Source organism: Hylobates moloch, unplaced genomic scaffold (assembly GCF_009828535.3).
Source record: "Hylobates moloch isolate HMO894 unplaced genomic scaffold, HMol_V3 SCAFFOLD_18, whole genome shotgun sequence".
Classification (NCBI taxonomy): Eukaryota; Metazoa; Chordata; class Mammalia; order Primates; family Hylobatidae; genus Hylobates; species Hylobates moloch.
The window spans coordinates 74,121,211-74,142,920 of NW_026652293.1; the positions used below are offsets into that span (position 1 = coordinate 74,121,211).

Below are 21,710 nucleotides of genomic sequence, written 5' to 3' on the forward strand. Positions count from 1 at the left end.
TAGATACACAAATCTTTGGCACAGCAGATACATCAGGCAGCCTCAGGTCTTGGATCCTACACTTACTAGACACGTAAGCTTTCCCATATTCCACTCATGGGAAAAGGTTGATAAATAATAGAACCTATCCCAAAGGGTTGTTATGAGGACTAAATGAGATCATGTCTATAAATCATTCAGCAGAAGGCTTGGTGCATATTAAGTTGTCTATCTAGACACCTCCAACGATGTCTTCATGAAGGCAGCGCAATGCTACAGAGAATAGCCCTTAGTCAGTTCAGTGAGCCATAATAAAACTACCATAGACTCAATAGCTTATACATGACAGAAACGTATTGCTCACAGTTCTAAAGGCTGAGAAGTGTAAGATCAAGGCACTAGCAGATTCGATGTCTGGTGATGCCCCACTTCTTGGTTCATAGATGACAGTCTTTTTGCTGTGTCTTCACATGCTGGAAGGGGCATGGGATCTCTCTGGGGTCCCTTTTATAAAAGCACTAATCCCACTAATGGGGGGTCCACTCCCAAGACCTAATCACCACCCAAAGGCCCCATCTCCAAATACCATCACATTGGAGATTAGGATTCCAACATATGAATGTTAGGGGAGCATAAACAGTCTATAGCAGAGCAAGATTTTCGTACCGCTTCTGCCCCTTACCTCCCTGAGTTTCACCTTTAAAATGGGTATCTACCATAGGGCATTTGTGAAAATTAAATGAGCTAATTATGTAAAAGGGATAACCCACTGCTGGCCCATAGCAGGTCTTTTAAAAATTGCTAGTCACTTTCTTTCCTGAAGACCAGTTTAGTCTCTATGGGTCCCTCCTTCTCCAACTGTGAAGAGAAATCTCTGCACACCAGAATTAGCTCTTATGTACTTTCAAACTGATTTCATGGCTATCTTTTGCCTTTCCAGCCAGATGTAAGATTCTTGAGGCTAGGTACTATTTGTCTACTTAGAGCTTCCTCAACACTTCTACAGATGCTTTACAAATATTAGGTTTTTTGTTTGTTTTTTATTATAAGCACCATGTTGTACAATAAAACTTTTGAAGTTATTCTTCCTGTCTAACTTAAAGTTTGTACCATTTGACCAAATTATTCCCATCCCCCAAATGCTAGTTTTATTACTGTTATCTATTTCCAAATACATAAAGATTCATATTAATTTCAATTTTGGTTTATTGTCTTCTAATCAAATGCACAGTAGCATTTGCTCAATTTTTTATGGAAACCTAAAATCCACTGCTGTATTTGAAACTCTCATGGCCCAGGTGCATGTTAACAAAGTTTTAATAATATATGATACAGAAATATTTAAATTATTCAAATACAGCCAAACTTTTATTTTTAATGTGATTAACATTGTTGCAGACCAAGAAGGTAATTAGAATAACGGAATTTTAGGACTGGAAAAACTTCAGTTTTTCCCTTTTCTCTTTTCTTCTTGTAAAAGGTATTTTTCAACAAAACTTCATGATAGTTAATTTAGTAAATCTGAAAGAATTTAGCAGGATTTAATACCTAATTTGATGTCTTTACATTCGGATTATTTTCCTTTGAAGGAAACGCCTAGTGCAAGATTTCTTCCTGTTGCCTGCCCAGCCCATGATATCTGTAAAGTGCTCTTCATTTCACTTTAAATCTCACTGTGTACTACTGGGAGATGCAGCTCATGCTATAGTGCCATTTTTTGGGCAAGGAATGAATGCGGTAAGTTCTTTTTCCCTAGGTAAGTCCCTGAAATACTTCTGGGTCAGTCTCAGCTAACAAGTCTTAACATAAAACATATGTCTAAGACTATCCCCACATAACCCCTGAAAGCACAATCAATTCAGCAATCATACCAGCTGTGTAGCTAGATTGATCACCAACTCTAATCAGAATTTGGATTAATCAATCCAGTAATCCATGGTAGAAAAAAGCACAAAGCATAATGCACCCATCCCTTGGTATCACCAAGGGATCGGCTCCAGGACCCCCGTGGATACAAAAATCCATGGATGCTCATGTCCCTGGTGTAAAATGGCATAGTTTTTGCATATAACCTACAGAGAATCTCTCGTATCCATTTTTACATCTAATTTTTAAAATTTTTTAAATTATTATGGATATATACTAGTTTTATATATTTATGTGATACATGCAATATTTTGATTCAGGCATACAATGTACATGACCATATCAGGGTAATTGGGGTATCTGTGACCTCAAGCATTTATCATTTCTTTGTATTAGAAACACCTGTCACCTCAAGCATTTATCATTGCTTTGCACTGGAAACACCCCAATTCCTCTCTTTTAGTTATTTTAAAATATATAATAAATTATTGTTAACCACATTCACCGTATTGTGATGCCAAATACTAGATCTTATTCATTCTATCTAACTATTTTCGTATCCATTAACTATCTCCACTTTACACTTCCACCCTACTACCATTCCCCGTCTCTGGGGAGCATCATTCTATCTCCATAAGTTTAATTTTTTTAGCTCCCTCAATGAGTAAAAAATAATGTGATAATTTTCTTTAGATGCCTGGTTTATTTCACTAATGTCTTCTGGTTCCATCCATGTTGTTGCAAATGATGGTATTTCATTCTTTTTTTATAGCTCAGTAATATTCCATTGTGAATATGTACTACATTTTCCTTATCCATTCATCCATTGATGGACACTTAGGTTGATTCCATATCTTTGTTATTGTGAATAGTGCTGTAATAAACATGGGAGTGCAGATATCTCTTCAATATACTGATGTTCTTGCTTTTTGGATATTTACCCAGCAGTGGGATTGCTGGCACATATAATAGTTTTATTTTTAGTTTGTTGAGGAACCTCCATGCTGTTCTCCATAGTGGTTGTACTAATTTTTATTTCCACCAAACGAGAGTTCCCCTTTGTCCACATTCTCACCAGCATTCGTTATCACTTGTCTTTCAGATCAAAGCCATTATAACTGAAGTGAGATAATATTTCATTGTAGATTTGATTTGCATTTCTCTGATAATTAGTGAAGTTTAGCAATTTTTCATATACCCACTGGCCATTTGTATGTCTTCTTTTGAGAAATGCCTACTTAAATATTATTTTTATTATTTTGATAATCAGATATTATTATCTTCTTTTGAGAAATGCCTACTTATATTATCAATTTTAAAATATCAATTTTTAAATTGGATTATTCGTTATTTTCTGACAGTTATTTGAGCTTCTTATATATTCTGATTATCAATCCCTTGTCAGATGGGTAGTTTGCAAATATTTTACTTTGTTCTGTGGGTTATCTCTTCACTTTGTTAATTGTTTCTTTTGCTTTGCAGAAACTTTTTTTAGCTTGATACGATCTCATTTGTCCTATTTATTTCCGAGTTCTCTATTCTGTTCCAAAGGTCTATGCGTCTGTTTTTTTCTTTGGCTGCCTGTGTTTTTGAGGTCTTGCTTAGAAAATCTTTGCCCAGACCACTGTCTTGGATGGTTTCTTCAATGTTTTCCTCTACTAGTTTCATAGTTTCCAGTCTTAGATTTGTCTTTAATCCACTTTCATTTTATTTTTGTATATGGTGGAAGATAGTGGTCTAGTTTCATTCTTCTGCATATGGATATCTAGTTTTCTCAGCACCATTTATTGAAGAGACTGTCTTTTCCCCAATGTGTGTTCTTGGCACCTTTGCTAAAATTGAATGTGGATATATTATTGGGTTCTCTATTCTGTTCCATTGGTCAATGTGTCTGTCTTTATGCCAGTACCATGATGTTTTGGTTACTTGAGCTTTGTGGTATAATTTGAAGTCAGGTAACGTGATGCCTCCAGTTTTGTTCTTTTTGCTCAGGATGGCTTTGGCTATTCTGGGTCTTTTGTGATTTCATATAAATTTTAGGATTATTCTTTCTATTTCATATAAATTTTAGGATTATTCTTTCTAAATTCTGTGAATTTTAGGATTATTCTTTCTATTCTGTGAAGAATGACACTGGTATTTTTATAGGTATTGCATTAAGTCTGTAGATTGCCTTGGGTAATATGGACACTTTGACAATATTGATCCTTCCAATCCATGAGCATGGAATATCTTTCCATTTTTTGTGTCCTCTTCAATTTCTTTCATCAATGTTTTATAGTTTTAATTATAGAGATTTTTTACTTCTCTGGTTAATTCCCGGGTATCTTATTTTATTTGTAATTATTGTAAATGGGATTACCTTCCTGGTTTCTTTTTCGGATTGTTTGCTCTTGGCATATAGAATTGCTATTTATTTTTGTATGTTGATTTTGTATCCTGTAACTTTACTAAATTTGTTTATCAGTTCTAATAGTGTTTTTGGGGGAGTCTTTAGGTTTTTGTAAACATAAGGTCATATTTTCTGCAAACTAGAATAATTTGACTGCTTCCTTTCCAATTTGGATGTTCTTTATTGCTTTCTCTTGTCTAAATGCTCTGGCTAGGACTTCCAGTACTATACTGCATAAGAAAGGGTGAAAATGGTCATCCTTGTCTTGTTCCATATTTTAGAGGAAAGGAAAGATTTTCAGTTTTTCCTCATTTTGTATGATACTAGCTGTGGGGTTGTCATATACAGCTTTTATCATGTTGAGCTATATTCCTTTTATACCCAGTTTTTTGAGAATTTTTATCATGAAGGGATGTTGAATTCTACAGAATGCTTTTTCAGCATCAATTGAAATGATCATATGGTTTTTGTCTTTCATTCTGTTGATATGATGTGTCACTTTTATTGATTTGTATTTGTTGAACCATCCTTGCTACCCTGGGATGAATCCTGCTTAATCATAATGACGGATTTTTAATGTGTTATTGAATTTGGTTTGCTTGCATTTTGTTGACAATCTTTGCATCTATGTTTATCAGAGATATTGACTGTAGTTTCCTTTTTTTGTTATGTCTTTGTCTAGTTTTGGTATTATGGTAAGGCCTGGCCTCTTAGAATTAGTTTGGAAGTATTCCTCCTCAATGTTTTGGAATAATTTGAGTAGGAATAATTTTTTTTTTTTTTGAGATAGAGTCTCGCTCTCTTGCCAGTCTGGAGTGCAGTGGCGTGATCTCTGCCCACTGCAACCTCCACCTCCGGGTTTAAGCGATTCTCCTGCCTCAGCCTCCCCAGTAGCTGGGACTACAGGCACACACCACTACGCCCAGCTGATTTTTGTATTTTTAGTAGAGATGGGGTTTCACCGTGTCGGCCAGGAGGGTCTCGATCTCTTCATCTCACAATCCGTCCACCTCAGCCTCCCGAAGTGCTGAGATTACAGGCGTGAGCCACCGCATCCGGCCTATATTAGTTCCTTTTTAAATGTTTTGTAGAATTTAGCAATGAAGCCATCAGGTCCTGGACTTTTCTTTGATGGGAAGCTTTTTATTACTGCTTCTATCTTGTTACTTGTTAATGGTCTATTCAGGTTTTGAATTTCTTTATGATTCAATCCTGGTAAGTTGGTGTGTGTCTAGGACTTTATTCATTTCTTCTAGGTTTTCAAATATATTGGCATGTAGTTGCTCACAATAGTCTCTAATGATCCTTTGAGTTTCTGTGGTATCAGTGTCTCTATTTTTACCTCTGATTTTATTTATTTGAGTCTTCTCTCCTTTTTCTGTGTCTAGCTAAAGGTTTGTTGATTTTGTTTATCTTTTTAAAAAACCAACTTTTTGTTTCATTGACCTTTTGTATCATATTTTAGCCTCAACTTCATTTTTGCTCTGATCTTTATTATTCTTTAAAGAAATTTTTAAAAATTCCTATTGAGATTATTTTGTTTTTAAATTAATGTATATATTTTATTTCAATAGCTTTTGGGGTACAAGTGGTTTTTGGTTACATGAACGAATTATATAGTGGTGAAGTCTGAGATTTTAGTACATCTGGTCTATTAGCTAATGGTCTATTGATTTTGATTCTCTTTTCAAAGAATCAACTTTTTGTCTTGTTGATTTTTTGTATTTTTTTGTTTCAAATTCATTTAATTCTCCTCTGATCTTTGTTATTTCTTTTCTTCTGCTGACTTTGGGTTTAGTTTGTTCTTGTTTCTCTAGTTCCTTGAGGTGTAACATGATGTTGTCAATTTGTGATTTTTTTTGAACTTTTTGATGTAGGCATTTAATGCTATAAACTTTCCTTTCAGCATTGTTTTTGCTGTAACCCAGAGGTTTTGATATGTTGTGTCACTATTATCATTCATTTCAAAGCATTTTTAAATTTCCATCTTGATTTCATTGTTAACCCCAAAATCATTCAAGAGAAGATTGTTTAATTTCCATGTATTTGTATAGTTTAGAGATTTCCTTTTGGAATTAATCTTGAGTTAATTTTCCACTGTAGGCTGAAAAGATAACTGGATATGATTTTGATTTTTTAAAATTTATTGAGACTTGTTTTATGATCTACCATATGGTTTATCTTGAAGAATGTTCCATGTGCTGATGAGAAGAATGTACATTCTGCAGTTCTTGGATAGAATGTTCTGTAAATATCTGTTAGATCTATACTTTCTAGAGTGTAGTTAATTCCATTGACAGCACTAGACAGATCTCAATGGAGCGTTAAAGTCCCCACTATTACTGTGTCGTTTTCTATCTAATTTCTTAGATTTGGTAGCAATTGTTTTATAAATCTAGGAGCTCCAGTGTTAGGTGCCTATAAATTTAGGACTGTAATATCTACTTGTGGGATCAATCCTTTTATCATTATGTAATGGCCTTTTTTGTCTTTTTTTTTTTCACTGTTGTTTTAAAGTCTGTTTTATCTGATATAATAGCTACCCCTGCTTTCTTTCAGTTTCCATTTGCATGGAATATCTTTTTACACCCCTCTACCTTGAGTTTGTATGAGTCCTTATGTGTTAGGTGAGTCTCTTGAAGACAGCAGACACTTGGTTTCTGATGTTTTTATCCATTCTGACAATCTATATTTTTTAAGAGGAGGATTTAGACCATTTACGTTCAGCATTAGTATTGAGATGTGAGGTGCTGTTTCAGTCATCATGTTAATTGTTACGTAGATACTTGTTTTCTTCATTGTGTTATGTTTTATAGGCTCTGTGAGTTTTATATTTTCAAGAGTTTCTATACTGGTGCATACCAACCTTTTGTTTCAAGATTTAGAGCTCCTTTTAGCATTTCTTGTATGGCTCGTTAGGTAGTAAAAAATTCCCTCAGCATTTGTCTGAAAATGACTTTATCTCTCCTTCATTTATGAAACTAAGTTTTGCTGGATATAAAATTCTTGGGTGACAGTTATTCTGTTTAAGGAGGCTGAAGACAGGACCCCAGTCCTTGCTGACTTGTAAGATTTCTGCTGAGAGGTCCGCATGAGTTTTCCTTTATAAGTTACTTGATGCTTTTGCCTCACTGCTCTTAGAATTATTTCCTTCATGTTGACTTTAGATAGCTTTATAACTATACACCTTGATGATGTTCTTTTTGTAATGAATCTCCCAGGACTTCTTTGAGCTTCTTGTATTTGCATATCTCAATCTGCAGCAGGGTCAGAAAAGTATTCCCTCAAATTAGTTTCCAAACTTTTTACTTTCTCTTCTCCCTCAGGAACATCAATTATTCTTAGATTTGGCCATTTTACATAATCTCATATTTCTTTGAGGCTTTGTTCATTTCTTTTGAGTATATTTTCTTTATTTTTGTCAGATTGGGTTAATTCAAAAGCCTTGTCTTTGAGCTCTGAAATTCTTTCTTCTACTTTCTCTAGCCTATTGTTAAAATGCTCCACTGCATTTTGTAATTCCTTAAATTTGTCTTCCATTTCTAGAAATTCTGATTGGTTTTTCTGTAAAATATCCTTCTCTTTAGAAAATTTTTCATTCATATTCTGAATGTTTTAAATTTCTTCAGGTTGTTTTCCACCTTTCTCTGGCATATTCTTGAGTAACTTAATAATGTTTTGACATCTTTATCTGGTATTTCACAGATTTCATCTTGGTGTGGATCCATTGCTGGAAAGCCAGTGTGATCTTTTGGGGTTGTTATAGAAATCTGTTTTGTCATATTACCGGAATTATTTTTCTGGTTCCTTCTAATTTGGGTAGACTATTTCTTCTAATTATTTTTAAATTTATTTTTTATTCAACTGTGTTTTTCTTTAATTTCCTTTTTACCCTGTTAAGGATGTGATTTTAATGGTATAGTTTATTGTAGCCTAATTCTGCTCTTGGTGCTTTCAGATTTGAAGACTCTGTGTGGGTTCCTTGGTTATGGAGAGTCTTTGTTTGATGACTGGCTTTCTCAGATGCTGGTTGTAGTAGCAATGTGCTTGGTGTGTGTACAAGTTCACTGTCTCCTATGGGGTTGGAATGGTAGAGATATTTTGAAGCTCATCTCGTTTCCCATGATGTGCACTTTTTTATTTATTTATTTTTTCCCCAGTATTTTATTTACTGGGCTGAATAGTTCAGGTTTCAGGCCAGTAGATAAGGTATCCCTAGGCAGAAACTATTTATGGCTAAAGCAGGTGGGTAAATGCAATATGAAATGGTGGGCAGAGGCCTCAGCCTTGACAGAGGTGGTTAGGGGAGCTCTCAGTGAAACACACTGAAGTCTTTTCAGGGGAAAGAGTGGGAGCCACCTCTCCTCCCCCTTTCCTTCTGGCCTCCCCTGCCAGGCCAGCCAGAAAATGATCCACCTCCCAGATACATCCCTGACCCAGTGTTCTGGCTCTTCAGATCAGACAGGCACCTCTTTCCATCTGCAGGAATGTTGATGTTCCAAGTAGAAAACAGTTCTGACTCTACCTTTTGTGCAAGCCTGAGCCTGAAGGGTGCTCCCTCATGTGGGGCTGCAATCACCCTGAAGTGTTCCAGAACGGCAGTCTAGAGGGCACCCTTACCAAACTTCCATGGGAGAAGCCCCATCCCCACTGTGTTTGCAGTGGCGGATGAGGAGGAAAAGAAGTCCTCTTCTCCAAGACTCTTCATGAGCACCAGGGATGCTTGACTATTGGGTTAGAACTGCAGACTTTTCTTGCTGAGCCCAGCACTGCAAACATGACTCTGATGAAATAAACTTCCCACCAGCAGAAAGATCTGGGACTCAAGGCCTGCTCTCCAGACTCTTTTGTCCCATGGAATGTTTCATTGATGTGGTACACTCTTCTTTCCCCTGGGAATAGGAGTCCCTGAGAGCTAGACTAGTGTGTATGCTGTTGCTTTTCTAGGTCCAGCCACACAGTGGGGCTGCCACACTTGAGGCCACTGTGGGGAATGTCTTCAAGGGATCCAGTAACGTGACCTGTCCTTAAGTCTTCCAGCAGTGGGTACCAGTACCAGCTCAGATGGTGGGGAGTGACATAGACTCTGATTCCTTGGCTATAAATAGGCTTAGTGTGTTGGCTATTTCAAATGCTGGTTGTAGGAGTAATTAACTGGTCATGTGGACAGACTTAGGACTTCCTGGTTAGCCAGGGTGGTGCAGGTAATGGTGTGTATTAATCCGTTTTCATGCTGCAGATAAAGACACACCCAAGATTGGGTAATTTATAAAGAAAAAGAGGTTTGATGGATGCACGGTGTCATATGGCTGGGGAGGCCTCACAATTATGGTGGAAGGTGAAAGGTACTTCTCACATGGTAGCAAACAAGAGAAGAGTGAGAGCCAAGTGAAAGGGTTTTCCCCTTATAAACCCATCAGATCTCATGAGACTTATTCTCTACCATGAGAATTGTATGAGGGAAACTGCCCCCATGATTCAATTATCTCCCCCCAGGTCCCTCCCACAACACGTGGGAATTATGGGAGATACAATTCAAGATGAGATTTGGGTGGGGACACAGCCAAACCATATCATGGTGATAGCTGAGGTCACACACAAATTTTCTTCTTCCTGGGTGCAGGTTATTCTACCTGCAGATGCTGTAATGGACTGTGTCAGTTGGCTTCTGCCAGGTGGTGGTACTTGCAAAAGAGCACCAGCTGTGGTGGTAGCAGTGGGATATCTGCTTGCCTTATGTTACCTAGGAGAGGTATTCTGTTTTCTTACGTGATGGGCAGGGTTATAAAGCTCCCGAAAGTTTTTGTCCTTTGTGTTAAGCTACCAGGGTAGGTGGAGGGCTGAAGCCAGGTCAGAGTTGTGTTGGGCAGGTCCATGCAAGCAGCATTCCCTGCGGGGGCCAGGAGACAGTTCTCTGGCCACTAGGGTAATGATTCAGGGACGAGGACAACTGCCTCTGCTTCACTGAAGAGTTTGCCCAGCAATTAGGGAGTAGCAGGCGGCAGTAAGCTACACCCAGCTTCCATGCACTTGGCAAGGCAGGTTTTACACCCACAGTGTTCTGCTGGCAACAGCTAGCTAAGTTCCAGGAAGTCTATGCTCAAAACTGTCCTAGGCCATAAGCCTTCTCCTCAGACACAGCAACTGTGACTTTCAGGCCACTCCCCTCCCAGTCCACCCACAAATCCAGGGCACTCAGCTTCTGCGCTTGTGGCTGTAGCACACTTCCCATTCACCTCCCAGTTCTGGCCAAGAGAGTTCATCCCCACTCGAGATTATATCACAGATTTTAGTTGGGATCTTCTCTCAACCTGTGACTGCTGCCTGAGTTAGCTTGCAGACTTCCATGAGGTTCCCAGTGATGTAGAATCAGGAATAACCTCCCTTGGTCTGTACTGGAGGCCGGGAATGTCCAAAAGTCTCTTCCAGCTACTGCTCCTGCTTTTATATTCCCCACTGCTCACTAAATCAGTTCCAGTGCTTGGTGGGGTTAACGCCTTCCCCCATGGGCTGGATTGCCAGGTTCCCCATTGGGGATTTATATCCTGGAGGCAGGCTCTCCCCCTCTCACACTTTGAGGACTTACAATTTTTCACATGGCTTATAGTATAGGTTGCAGCCTATCTCTCCTTTTAAAGGGTCTTATGGTTTCCTTCCGTTTTCCTGTTAAGCTCCTGTGTTGCCTCCTGGAAAAAAGTTCACAGTGTATATCTCTACATATTCTCCATATGTATCTCTACATATCCTCCATATGTATCTCTACATATCTCTACACCACATTTTATCTTCCCACGTGGGAGAGGCATGCTAACGTTGCCTCCAATTCACTGTCTTAGGGGGAAAGATTTTTTTTCTTCAACTAATTTTGGATTCAGTTTGCTCTTGCTTTTCTAGCTCTTTAGGATACAATTGTTAGCTTGTTTATGTGAAGTTTTTCTAGTTTTTTGATGTAGGTATTTATTGCATACACTTCAACTTTAGTACTGCTTTGGCTGTATCCCGTAGGTTTTGGTATGTTCTGTTTCCATTTTCATTTGTTTCAAGAAATCTTTAAATTCCCTCATTGGTCAATTTCTTCATTGACCCAGTGGTCATTCAGGAGCATATTGCTTAATTTCCATGTGTTTGTATAATTTACAAAGTTTCTCTTGTTATTTATTTCTTGTTTCATCTCATTGTGGTCAGAAAAGATACTTGATGTGATTTCAATTTCTAAAATTATTTTGAGATTTTTTTTCGTGACCTAATGTACAATCTATCTTTGAGAATGTTTCGTGTGCTAAGGAAAAAAAACATATATTCTGCCTTTTTTTGGATAATATGTTCTGTAAATACATATTAGGTCCATTTCTTACATACTGTTCCTTTAATTTACTTCTTGATAATCTGTCCAAAGGTGAAACTGGGGTGTTAAGTACCCAGCTATTATTGTATTAGGGTCTATCACTCTCTTTAGTTCTAATAATATTTGCTTTCTATATCTGGGTGCTCCTGTGTTGGATGCGTAGATATTTACAATTATATTCTCTTACTGAATTGGCCTTTTTGTCATTATATAATGAACTCGTTTGTTTGTTTTCAGAGTTTTTGTCTTGAAATCTATTTTGTCTCACGTAAGTATAGCAACTCCTGCTCTCTTATGATTTCCATTTGCTTGGAATATCTTTTTCCATCCCTTTATTTTCAGTCGATGTGTGTCTTTATAGGTGATGTGAATTTCTTGTAGGCAGCACATAGTTGAGCCTTATCTTTTTATACATTCAACTGCTCTATGTATTTTTATTAGGGAATTTATTCCATTTAGTTTCAGTATTACTAATGATAGGTATGGACTCACAACTGCCATACTGTTACTTCTTTTCTGGTGGTTTTGTTGGTCCTCTTCTTCTTTCTTCCTTCTTGTTTTCCTTTGTGTAAAAGTGATATTCTCTGGTAGTATGTTTTATGTTTTTGCTTATTATTTTTTGTGTACCTATCATAGGTTTTTGCTTTGTGGTTACCATGAGGCTTGCAAATAACATCTTACAACCAAGTATTTTAAACTGTTGACAACTTAACTCTGATTACAAAGAAAAAGAAAGAAAAAAGAAAAAAGAGAAAAGAAAAGACAAACAAGCAAAGAGAAAACTAAACAACTTTACACCTTAACTCCTTCCCCCTTTTGCATTTTGACGTTTTGTTGTCTCTATATATATCTTTTTATACTGTCTCTAAAAAGTTCTTGTAATTATTATTTTTGATAAATGTGTCTTTTGGTCCTTCTACTAAAGATATGTACATATTGCAGTTACAGTGTTAATAGTATATTGTATTTGTCTGTATACTTAACTATTACCAGTGAATTAGATACCTTCAGGTGACTTTTTTTCCATTTGTCAACATCCTTGTCTTTCATATTGAAGATCTCCCTTGAGTATTTCTTGTAAGATGGATCTGGTGTTGATGAAATCTCTCAGCATTTGTTTGTCTGTGAACATATTTCTCCTTCATGTTTGTAGAATAACTTTGCTGCATACAATATTCTAAATTGGAAGCTTTTATTCCTTTAGCACTTTGAATATGCCAATCGGTTCTCTTTTGTTCTATAACGTTTCTGCTGCAAAGTCTGCTGCCAAACATATTGGAGCTCCTTTTATGTTATTTGCTTATTTTCACTTGTTGCTTTCAGGATCCTTTCTTTATCCTTGACCTTTGAGAGTTTCATTAATATATGCCTTGATGTAGCCTTATTTGGCTTGAATCTGTTTAGTGTTTTATGATCTTCTTATAGCTGGATATTCATATCTTTCTCTAGGTTTGGGAAGTTTTCATTATTATTTCTTCGAATAAACTTTCTACCCTGATGTCCCTCTCTATGTATGTTCTCTTTAAGGCCAATAACTATTAGATTTGCCCTTGTCAGGCTATTTCTTGGATCTTATATGTATGCTTAACTCTTTTTTATTCTTATTGTTTCCCTCTGACTGTATTTTTATATAGCCTGTCTTCCAGCTCACTAATTTTTTCTTCTGTTTGATGAATTCTGCTATTGAGAGACTCTGATGCATTTTTCGATTGAATTTTTCAGCTCCAAAATATCTGCTTGATTTTTAAAAATTATTTCAATCTCTTTGTTAAATTTATCTGATACGATTCTGAATTCCTTCTCTGTATTATCTTGACGTTTGTTGAACTTCTGCAAGATGAGTATTTTGAATTCTCTATTTGAAAGGTCATATATCTTTTTCACTCCAGGATTGGTCACTGGTGCCTTATTTAGTTCATTTGGTAAGGTCATGTTCCTTGGATGTTCTTGATGTTTGTGGATGTTTGTTGACATCTGGGCGTTGAAGAATTAGGTCTCTATTTTGTCTATTTTGTCTTCACAGTCTGGGCTTCTTTGTACCTGTCCTTCTTGAGATAGCTTTCCAGGTATTCCAAGGGGAATGAGTGTTGCGATCTAAGCTTATGGTCACTGTAGCTGTATCAGTACTAGGAGGTGCCCTAAGCCCAGGAATCCTACAACTCTTGCCAGGTCCTAGAGGTACAATGATGCTTCTAGATGAAGCATTGTCCTAAAGGGAGAATTCCTTGGGTTACTAGGCAAAGTATCTCAGTCTCTTCTCTTTTGTTCCTTGAACCACAAGGAGTTTTTCTCCCCATGCTGGGCTGCCTGGAGTTGGGGGAGGAATGACACAAGCACTCCTGTGGCCACCACAGCTGGCACTGTGCTGGGTCATACCTGAAGCTAACACAGTACTGTGTCTTGCCTAATGCCCATGGTGACTACTGCCTGGCTACCACTGATCTTTATTCAAGGCCCAAGGGCTCTTTAGTTAGCAGGTGGTGAACTCTGCCAGGACTCAGTCATTGCCTTCAAGGCAGAAAATTCCCTTCTGGCCCAGGATGGGTCTAGAAATGCCATCCAGGAGCTAAGGCCTGGAATCAGGGGCTTCAGGAAACTACTTGGTGTTTTATTTTATTGTGACTTAGCTGGTACCTAACTAAGTAGTAAGACAAAGACCTCTATACTTTTTCTTCTCCTTTCCCCAAGTGAAGGGAGTTTTTCCCCAAGCTGCACTGCCTGGAGTTGAAGAAGAGGGTCCCAAGTACTTAAAATCATCTCTAGATTACTTATAATACATATATCTAATATAATATAAATGCCATGTATATAATTGTTATACTGTATTTTTATTTGTATTCTTTTTTGTTGCATTATTTTTATTGTTTTTTAAAAAATACTTCCAATCCAAACTTGATTGAATCCATATATCCAGAACTCGGGTATATGTGGCTGACCATATAGTATTCTGTTCAGTTAGAAAAAATGTATCAATAGCTCAAAATTTGGAAACTTGGCTATCAGCAATTCAAGACTTAATTTTTTAAATATATTTTTTCTAGGTACTATGCATAAATTTGTAACATTAGCCTCAAAGAAAGAAAATAATAAAAAATTATCTCTTTTATTTATTTATTTTTCTTTTTTTTTATTATACTTTAAGTTCTAGGGTACATGCGCACAACGTGCAGGTTTGTTACATATGTATACATGTGCCATGTTGGTGTGCTGCACCCATTAACTCGTCATTCACATTAGGTATTTCTCCTAATGCTATCCCTCCCCCATCCCCCCACCCCATGACAGGCCCTGGTGTGTGATGTTCCCCACCCTGTGTCCAAGTGTTCTCATTGTTCAATTCCCACCTGTGAGTGAGAACACCCGGTGTTTGGTTTTCTGTCCTTGCAACTCATCATCACTGGCCATCAGAGAAACGCAAATCAAAACCACAATGAGATACCATCTCACACCAGTTAGAAAGGCGATTGTTAAAAAGTCAGGAAACAACAGGCGCTGGAAGAACACTTTTACACTGTTGGTGGGAGTGTAAACTAGTTCAACCATTGTGGAAGACAGTGTGGCGATTCCTCAAAGATCTCTTTCTTTTCTACTTTTTCTTTCCAAAGGAAAGTGAAACCTGATTGACAAGGTTAAGTAAAACTATGAGCTGATTAGATGTTGGACACTACTGCCTTCATGGAAATGTTACTATTTTGGCTAGAAAAAGAATTCAGAAAAGAAATAGTGTTTAAAAGTTGAACATTCATTTCAAGGAATCCTAAACTAATTTGTGTGTGTGTGTGTACATGCTAACAGCTTCATAATCATTAATCATATATTATTTTGGTTATTGGCATATATTCCAAGTAAAAATAGCTTTTGAATTTAATCAATTATATTCTCCACAAAGCAGTGGTAAACAGTTTGTTTTATAAAAACATAAGACATTAATTGTAGCACAGTGGATAAATGCCCAGGACCTGGCATTAGAATACTTGGTTTTAAATCCTGGCTCCAGAATTTACTGCAAATATATTCTTGTGCAATTTACTTACCTTATCTTTACTTTCTTATCCATAAAACTGGAATTTTAGGCCAGGTGTGGTGGCTCACGCCTGTAGTCTCAGCACTTTGGGAGACCGAGGCAGATGGATCACTTGAGGTGAGGAGGTTGAGACCAGCCTAGTCAACATGGTGAAACCCCATCTCTACTGAAAATACAAAAAAAAAAAATTAGCCAGGTGTGGTTGTGGGTGCCTGCAGTCCCAACTACTTGGGAGGCTGAGGCAGGAGAATCGCTTGAACCTGGCAGGTGGAGGTTGCAGTGAGCCGAGATCGTGCCACTGCACTCCTGCCTGGGTGACAGACCGAGACTACATTTCAAAATTAATTAATTAATTAAATTAAATTGGAATTTTAATAGTGTCTACCTCAGAGAGTTGTGAAGAGTAAATGAATTAACTTAAACAAAAGAATATAAAACTGTTATCTCAGCCCCATATGGTATCTCTCACTTGTATAGTATTGAGACTATATAATTGATTTGACAAATAAATCTGCTTGTTTCAGATGTTATCTTTATAATCGAGGTGAAAAATATTTTATTTAAAAAATATCTTTAGGCCGGGCACAGTGGCTCATGCTTGTAATCCCAGCACTTTGGGAGGCTGAGCCGGGCAGATCACTTGAGGTCAAGAGTTTGAGACCAGTCTGGCCAATGTGGTAAAATGCCACCTTTATAAAAATACAAAAATTAGCTGGGCGTGGTGATGCATGCCTGTAATCCTGGCTGCTTGGGAAGCTGAGGAAGGAGAATCATTTGAACCTAACAGGTGGAGACTGAAGTGAGCCAAGATCGCGCCACTGCGCTCCAGCCTGAACAATAGAGCAAGACTCCATCTAAAATAAAAAAAAAGGAACAAAAAGAAAAAAAATCTTTATACTACCTCTAAAGCTGTAGCTTGAATTCCTAGAAAACAGGAAACATTGTTTTCAATTCTCTATCCTCTCTGTATTTAGCATAGTACATTATTAATTTTGTGGACTTCTTAATATTGCTTTAATCTGAGTTATAGGAACTAAATTAATAGGTAAGTAGTTTTATCCTATCATTAAATTGCTCTAAATGTGAATCTTAAAGACTTGAATGAGTTTAAATATAATTCTAAAACTTATGGTAGAGCAATATAATAATTTCTTCTTCTCAAAGAAGTAATGGAATCTATTAAAATTAAAACAGTAATGTAAAATCTTGGTCGAATTTCAAATCACTGTGTCATATATGTATAAATTAGACAAAGATAACACCGCCAAGCATGAAGTCTATGGTCTTTTTTTTTTTTTTTTTTTTTGAAACAGGGTCTCGCTCTGTCACCCAGGCTGGAGTGCAGTGGAGCAATCTCGGCTCACTGCAACCTCCATCTCCCAGGTTCAAGTGATCCTCTCACCTCAGCCTCCCGAGTAGGTGGGACCACAGGCACACACCACCACATTCAGCTATTTTTTTGTATTTTTAGTAGATACGGGGTCTCATCATGTTGCCCAGGCTGATCTCAAACTCCTGAGCTCAAGCGATCCGCTCACCTTGGCCTCCCAAAGCGCTGGGATTACAGGTGTGAGCCATCGCGCCCAGGCCCGATGGTCATTTTTAACCATAATTCAATACCATGTGACAACTCAACTGCTATGTACTAGTTGAGGATAAACAGTTTATGAATTATCTTCACCAATGGAAGATCTGTTCAAAAACAATAATAAGGGTTTTTTAAAAATTATTTCTAGTTTCTTATTTCTCATTTTCTTTTCTTGTTTCAGGGCTTTGAAGACTGCTTGGTATTTGATGAGTTAATGGATAAATTCAATAATGACCTTAGTAAGTAAGGTCAATTTCTCAACTGGACATGGACTAGCTCTTCTGACTAATTGTGGGCTTATTTCTGATCCTCAATGATCACAAACCTGTGATGTATAATGTATATTATCTCCCCAGGATTACATATTTTTCTACTAACAGTCTATGCCACCATTCTCCCATAGCAACAACTAGCACCCAGAAAAAGAAACATAGTTTCTTTTGAAGTTTCTATGTGGAGGTCCATGAAGTGATTCACTCAAAGATAAAAGCTCAGAGTACCTATGCTTGGCAGAGATAATGCTGCTTTCTCTCCCTTTTCAGCCTAGGTAACATCCTCTGCCTGCGTCTCCTAGCAGCAGTCCCAACGTTTTGGCACCAGGGACAGGTTTCATGGAAGACAATGTTTCCACAGACAGGGGGTGGGGGGAGATGGTTTCAGGATGAAACTTCCTGCCCTGATCTTCAGGCATTAGTTAGATTCTCATAAAGAGCGTGCAAGCTAGATGCCTCACCTGTGCAGTTCACAATAGAGTTCACGCTCCTATGAGAAACGAATGCCACTGCTGATCTGACAGGAGGCGGAGCTTGGGCGGTAATGTGATCTCAACTGCCACTCACCTCCTGCTGTGCGGCCTGGTTCCTAATAGGCCATGGACGGAGGGTTGGGGACATTCACCCTACAACACATCCTCAGAAACACTCTTAGAAGCTCCAGTGTTTTTTGCCCTGTCAAAGATTGCATCTAATATTTTTTTTTTGAGATGGAGTCACTCCATCACCCAGGCTGAAGTTCAGTGGCCTCAATCTTGGCTCACTGCAACTTCCGCCTCCTGGGTTGAAGCAATTCTCCTGCCTCAGCCTCCAGAGTAGCTGGGATTACAGGCATACACCACCACACCCGGCTAATTTTTGTATTTTTAGTAGAGACAGGGTTTCTGTCATGGAGGCCAGGCTGGTCTCGAACTCCTGACCTCAAGTGATCCCCCCGCCTCTGCTTCCCAAAGTGCTGGGATTATAGGCATGAGCCACAGTGCCCAGCATAAATTCCTTTTTTTTTTTTTAAATTATTTTTCAGTTATCTCTGTTAAATACTTAGGAGCCAGAGGCATTTTGTTCCCTCCTTTCCTTCCTAGCCCCGGTGTGATTGGTTTGCACATGACCATGGAGGTGGATGGAAGGTTTGTATATTACATATATAAAAGAAGGTGCAAACAACAGCCTAAGAACTGGATAACCTTTTCCTGCTTCCCAGCATCACGTGCTTTCAAAGGCCACCTCTGATTTTACACTTGCTTCAGGTAAAGGATAGACTAGAGAACTGGCCTTAAACTTCACCCAGTTTCAAGTCCTGACTTGCCAACTTATTAACTGTGTGATCTTGAGCAAATCACTTCATCTTTCTAAAGCCTCTGTTCTTTTTCATTTATAAAGTGGGGATGATACTCTCAACTTCAGAGTTGTGAACATTGAATAATTTCTATCAAGTTTTAAAAAGAAAAAAAAAGCCTACCATAAAGTAAGTTCATAGTATATGTTTGCTGTGGTGTTTTAGGAAGTCTAAGGACACTGATGCCTGCGTCTGAAGAAATTATAGAGTTCCAGGACAAATTTTCTCATCTGTTTTTTTTTGGTTATTTCCCAGTCGTCTCTCTCAGATGCTCAGCAGCCAAAGATATTTTGTCTCCTCCTTTCCTAGCGCTTGTGTGACTGGTTTACACATGACGCTGGAGGTGGATAGAGGGTTTATGCATAAGAACACACTGTCAACGCTGGTTTGGGGCACTAGAGAACAAAGATAAAGCAATAATATAGATTAACTTTGTTGTAATTTTTATTTACAGGAAATGCTCTATGTGTATTATTAATAGTCATAGATTGTTGGTTATACAGAATGGTTATTTATGGTTTAAAAAAATTAGTGAGAGCATTGGTAGTGAACATACCATTTAATTTGACCTGTGTAGAGTTCAGCACATTTTTATAGAAGGTTTTTGAAAGATGTATTATTTAACTTACAGGTTTGTGTCTTCCTGCGTTCTCAAGATTGAGAGTCCCAGATGATCACGCGATTTCAGACCTATCCATGTACAATTACATAGAGGTGAGTGAGAAGGTTTGGCTTTATTCCATGAGATGGTTCACTGATATCCTAACTAGTGTTCTTTTCTTTTTCTTTGCTTCAGCCCCCATCTCATGCATGCTATATAAGAATACCTACAGATAAGAAAACACACACACACATAGCATTCCTTAGACTTGGGTGGATTGTGACTCTGGCCAGTGGCAATGACCAACAAACATTTTCTCTATCTACACTTTAAGGACATTTAGGAGGTAACAAAACCTCTGATAATTCACATGCTTTTATCTTAGACATTTAGCAATATGTTAATTTAATGAAAATACAACTTTCAGATGTGTCAACATATTTAGAAAATCTAAGAAATGTTGAATGGCCTTTTCACTCATAACATTATAACTTGCATATTTAGAGTAGCATTGATTATCCTTTGGAAACTTATGCACTAAAAAAAAAAAATGCATCATACCAAAAAGAAATTCATGTTCAGGAAGATTAGTACTTTGAGGAAAAACACATTAATTCCATTTTGAACCAGTCACATGTAAAGCTCATGGTCAGTGATAGTGATTATAGTTTTAAAATAATAAAACGAAAGGATTTACAAGATAAGTTTAAAGCAGAGTGACCAGCTATTTTCCATCTCTCCTGAAGACAGAAAGAAACTGGACTTCGGCTTGAGCAAAACGACATTAGATGTGGTAGAGGATGTCCTACAAGATATTGGAGGCTTCATTGATGTATCTTGTCTTCTCCTTTAAAAACAGGATGGCTACGACACAGTATCTGTCCTAAAAAAGAGAGTAGGTCCAGACAAACATAGCTTTAAACAATCTCTTTTTGCCATAAGCAATATTACAAACCAACCAGGAAGCAACAGAAAATTAGACAAATCTTTGAGCTCACAGATTGCCTGCAGATCTGGTTAAACAAATCCTCTGCTGAAATCGACTTCCTCTATTGACCCCTGAGCAAAATAAACTTCCCCAGCAAGTTTTGTGTAATTGCTGTACATTTTTGAGGCAACGTCCTATATGACCGACATTTACCAAAATGGATTGGGAATGACATTAAGGAAACAAAAAATTATTTGACTACTTTGTGTTTGGCATTGCGATGATTGGGAATGAAGAATAATACTAAGTCGCAGTGAGAAATAACTGTATTTGTTCAAAAGCATTCTTTAAGACTCTCATTATTGCAGATGCGAGCACATGTCAACTCAAGCTGGTTCATTTTTCAGAAGAACATGGAGAGATTTCTTCATGCTATTATGCCATCGACCTTTATCCCTCTCTATACAATGGTAATGTCTGGACTGAAGACTTTTCCTCATTTTAATTTTCTGTTTAGCTGTTAAAGAATACACAAGAATACGTTTTAAACTTCCCTGCAGGTCACTTTTTCCAGAATAAGATACCATGAGGCTGTGCAGCGTTGGCATTGGCAAAAAAAGGTTGGAACAGATTACATTTTATTTATTTTTTAATGTGATGTGTTGAAATGTCATCGTATTATGATTATGTTTGTTTCCGACAAATACAGAAATAATGGGACAGACACCAACTGTTTGCCTTCCAAACAGAAACTGTCCTGAGTACAGAGAGGGAACAGTGGTTACCGAACAACATTACAAGGAGGTGGCAAAGAGAGCTTTTGAAGGGAAGTATCTCAAGAAAGAAACTGATGCTAATATTTCTCAACTTTTTACTTTATTTTAGCAAGATGTACTGTTCTTGATTTTTGCTTCGTGCAATATTCTTATGAGTTTAATTTGTAAAATTAGACAGAACTGAATCACTTTTAAAAGACCTATTCCAATGGAATGCTATAATACATTCATTTTGGGCAGTTGGCCTAGAGATGCCATTAAATGGAATTCTGATTCCCTAGTCTTCCACTTTGGGGACTTTACAGCGTCATTTATTCAGCAGACAGTTTTATTTAGTACATAGCACTGAGCTGGCATGGTGATGAACATGAGCAGTTCACACCTTTCACAAAGCTCAGAGGCTAGTGGGGGATAGAGACAGTTGCACTGGAGAGGGATAAACTGCCCCCGAGGAGATCAGGAGGGGCCAGGACAGGGGAAGGCGGAAGACACATGAGAAACATATTTCAGTGGAGCTGGAAGGCAGCACTAGTGTGTGAGAATGGTCAGAGGGTGGAGGCAGGGCTTTAAACACCTGGAATATTCTCTTGAGAGAAACAGGGA

General features: G+C 37.7%; 1 protein-coding gene across 1 annotated transcript in view; it reads left to right on the top strand.

The window, feature by feature from the left end:
• KMO (kynurenine 3-monooxygenase) overlaps nucleotides 1-21,710 on the top strand; it is a 58,078-nt gene that overhangs the window by 35,306 nt on the left and 1,062 nt on the right. Inside the window, exons 10-14 of the mRNA XM_032136344.2 lie at nucleotides 1,569-1,716; nucleotides 17,376-17,433; nucleotides 19,434-19,516; nucleotides 20,700-20,801; nucleotides 20,892-20,951. Coding sequence (XP_031992235.1) covers nucleotides 1,569-1,716; nucleotides 17,376-17,433; nucleotides 19,434-19,516; nucleotides 20,700-20,801; nucleotides 20,892-20,951 — 451 coding nt within the window. The remainder of the gene's footprint in view (nucleotides 1-1,568; nucleotides 1,717-17,375; nucleotides 17,434-19,433; nucleotides 19,517-20,699; nucleotides 20,802-20,891; nucleotides 20,952-21,710) is intronic.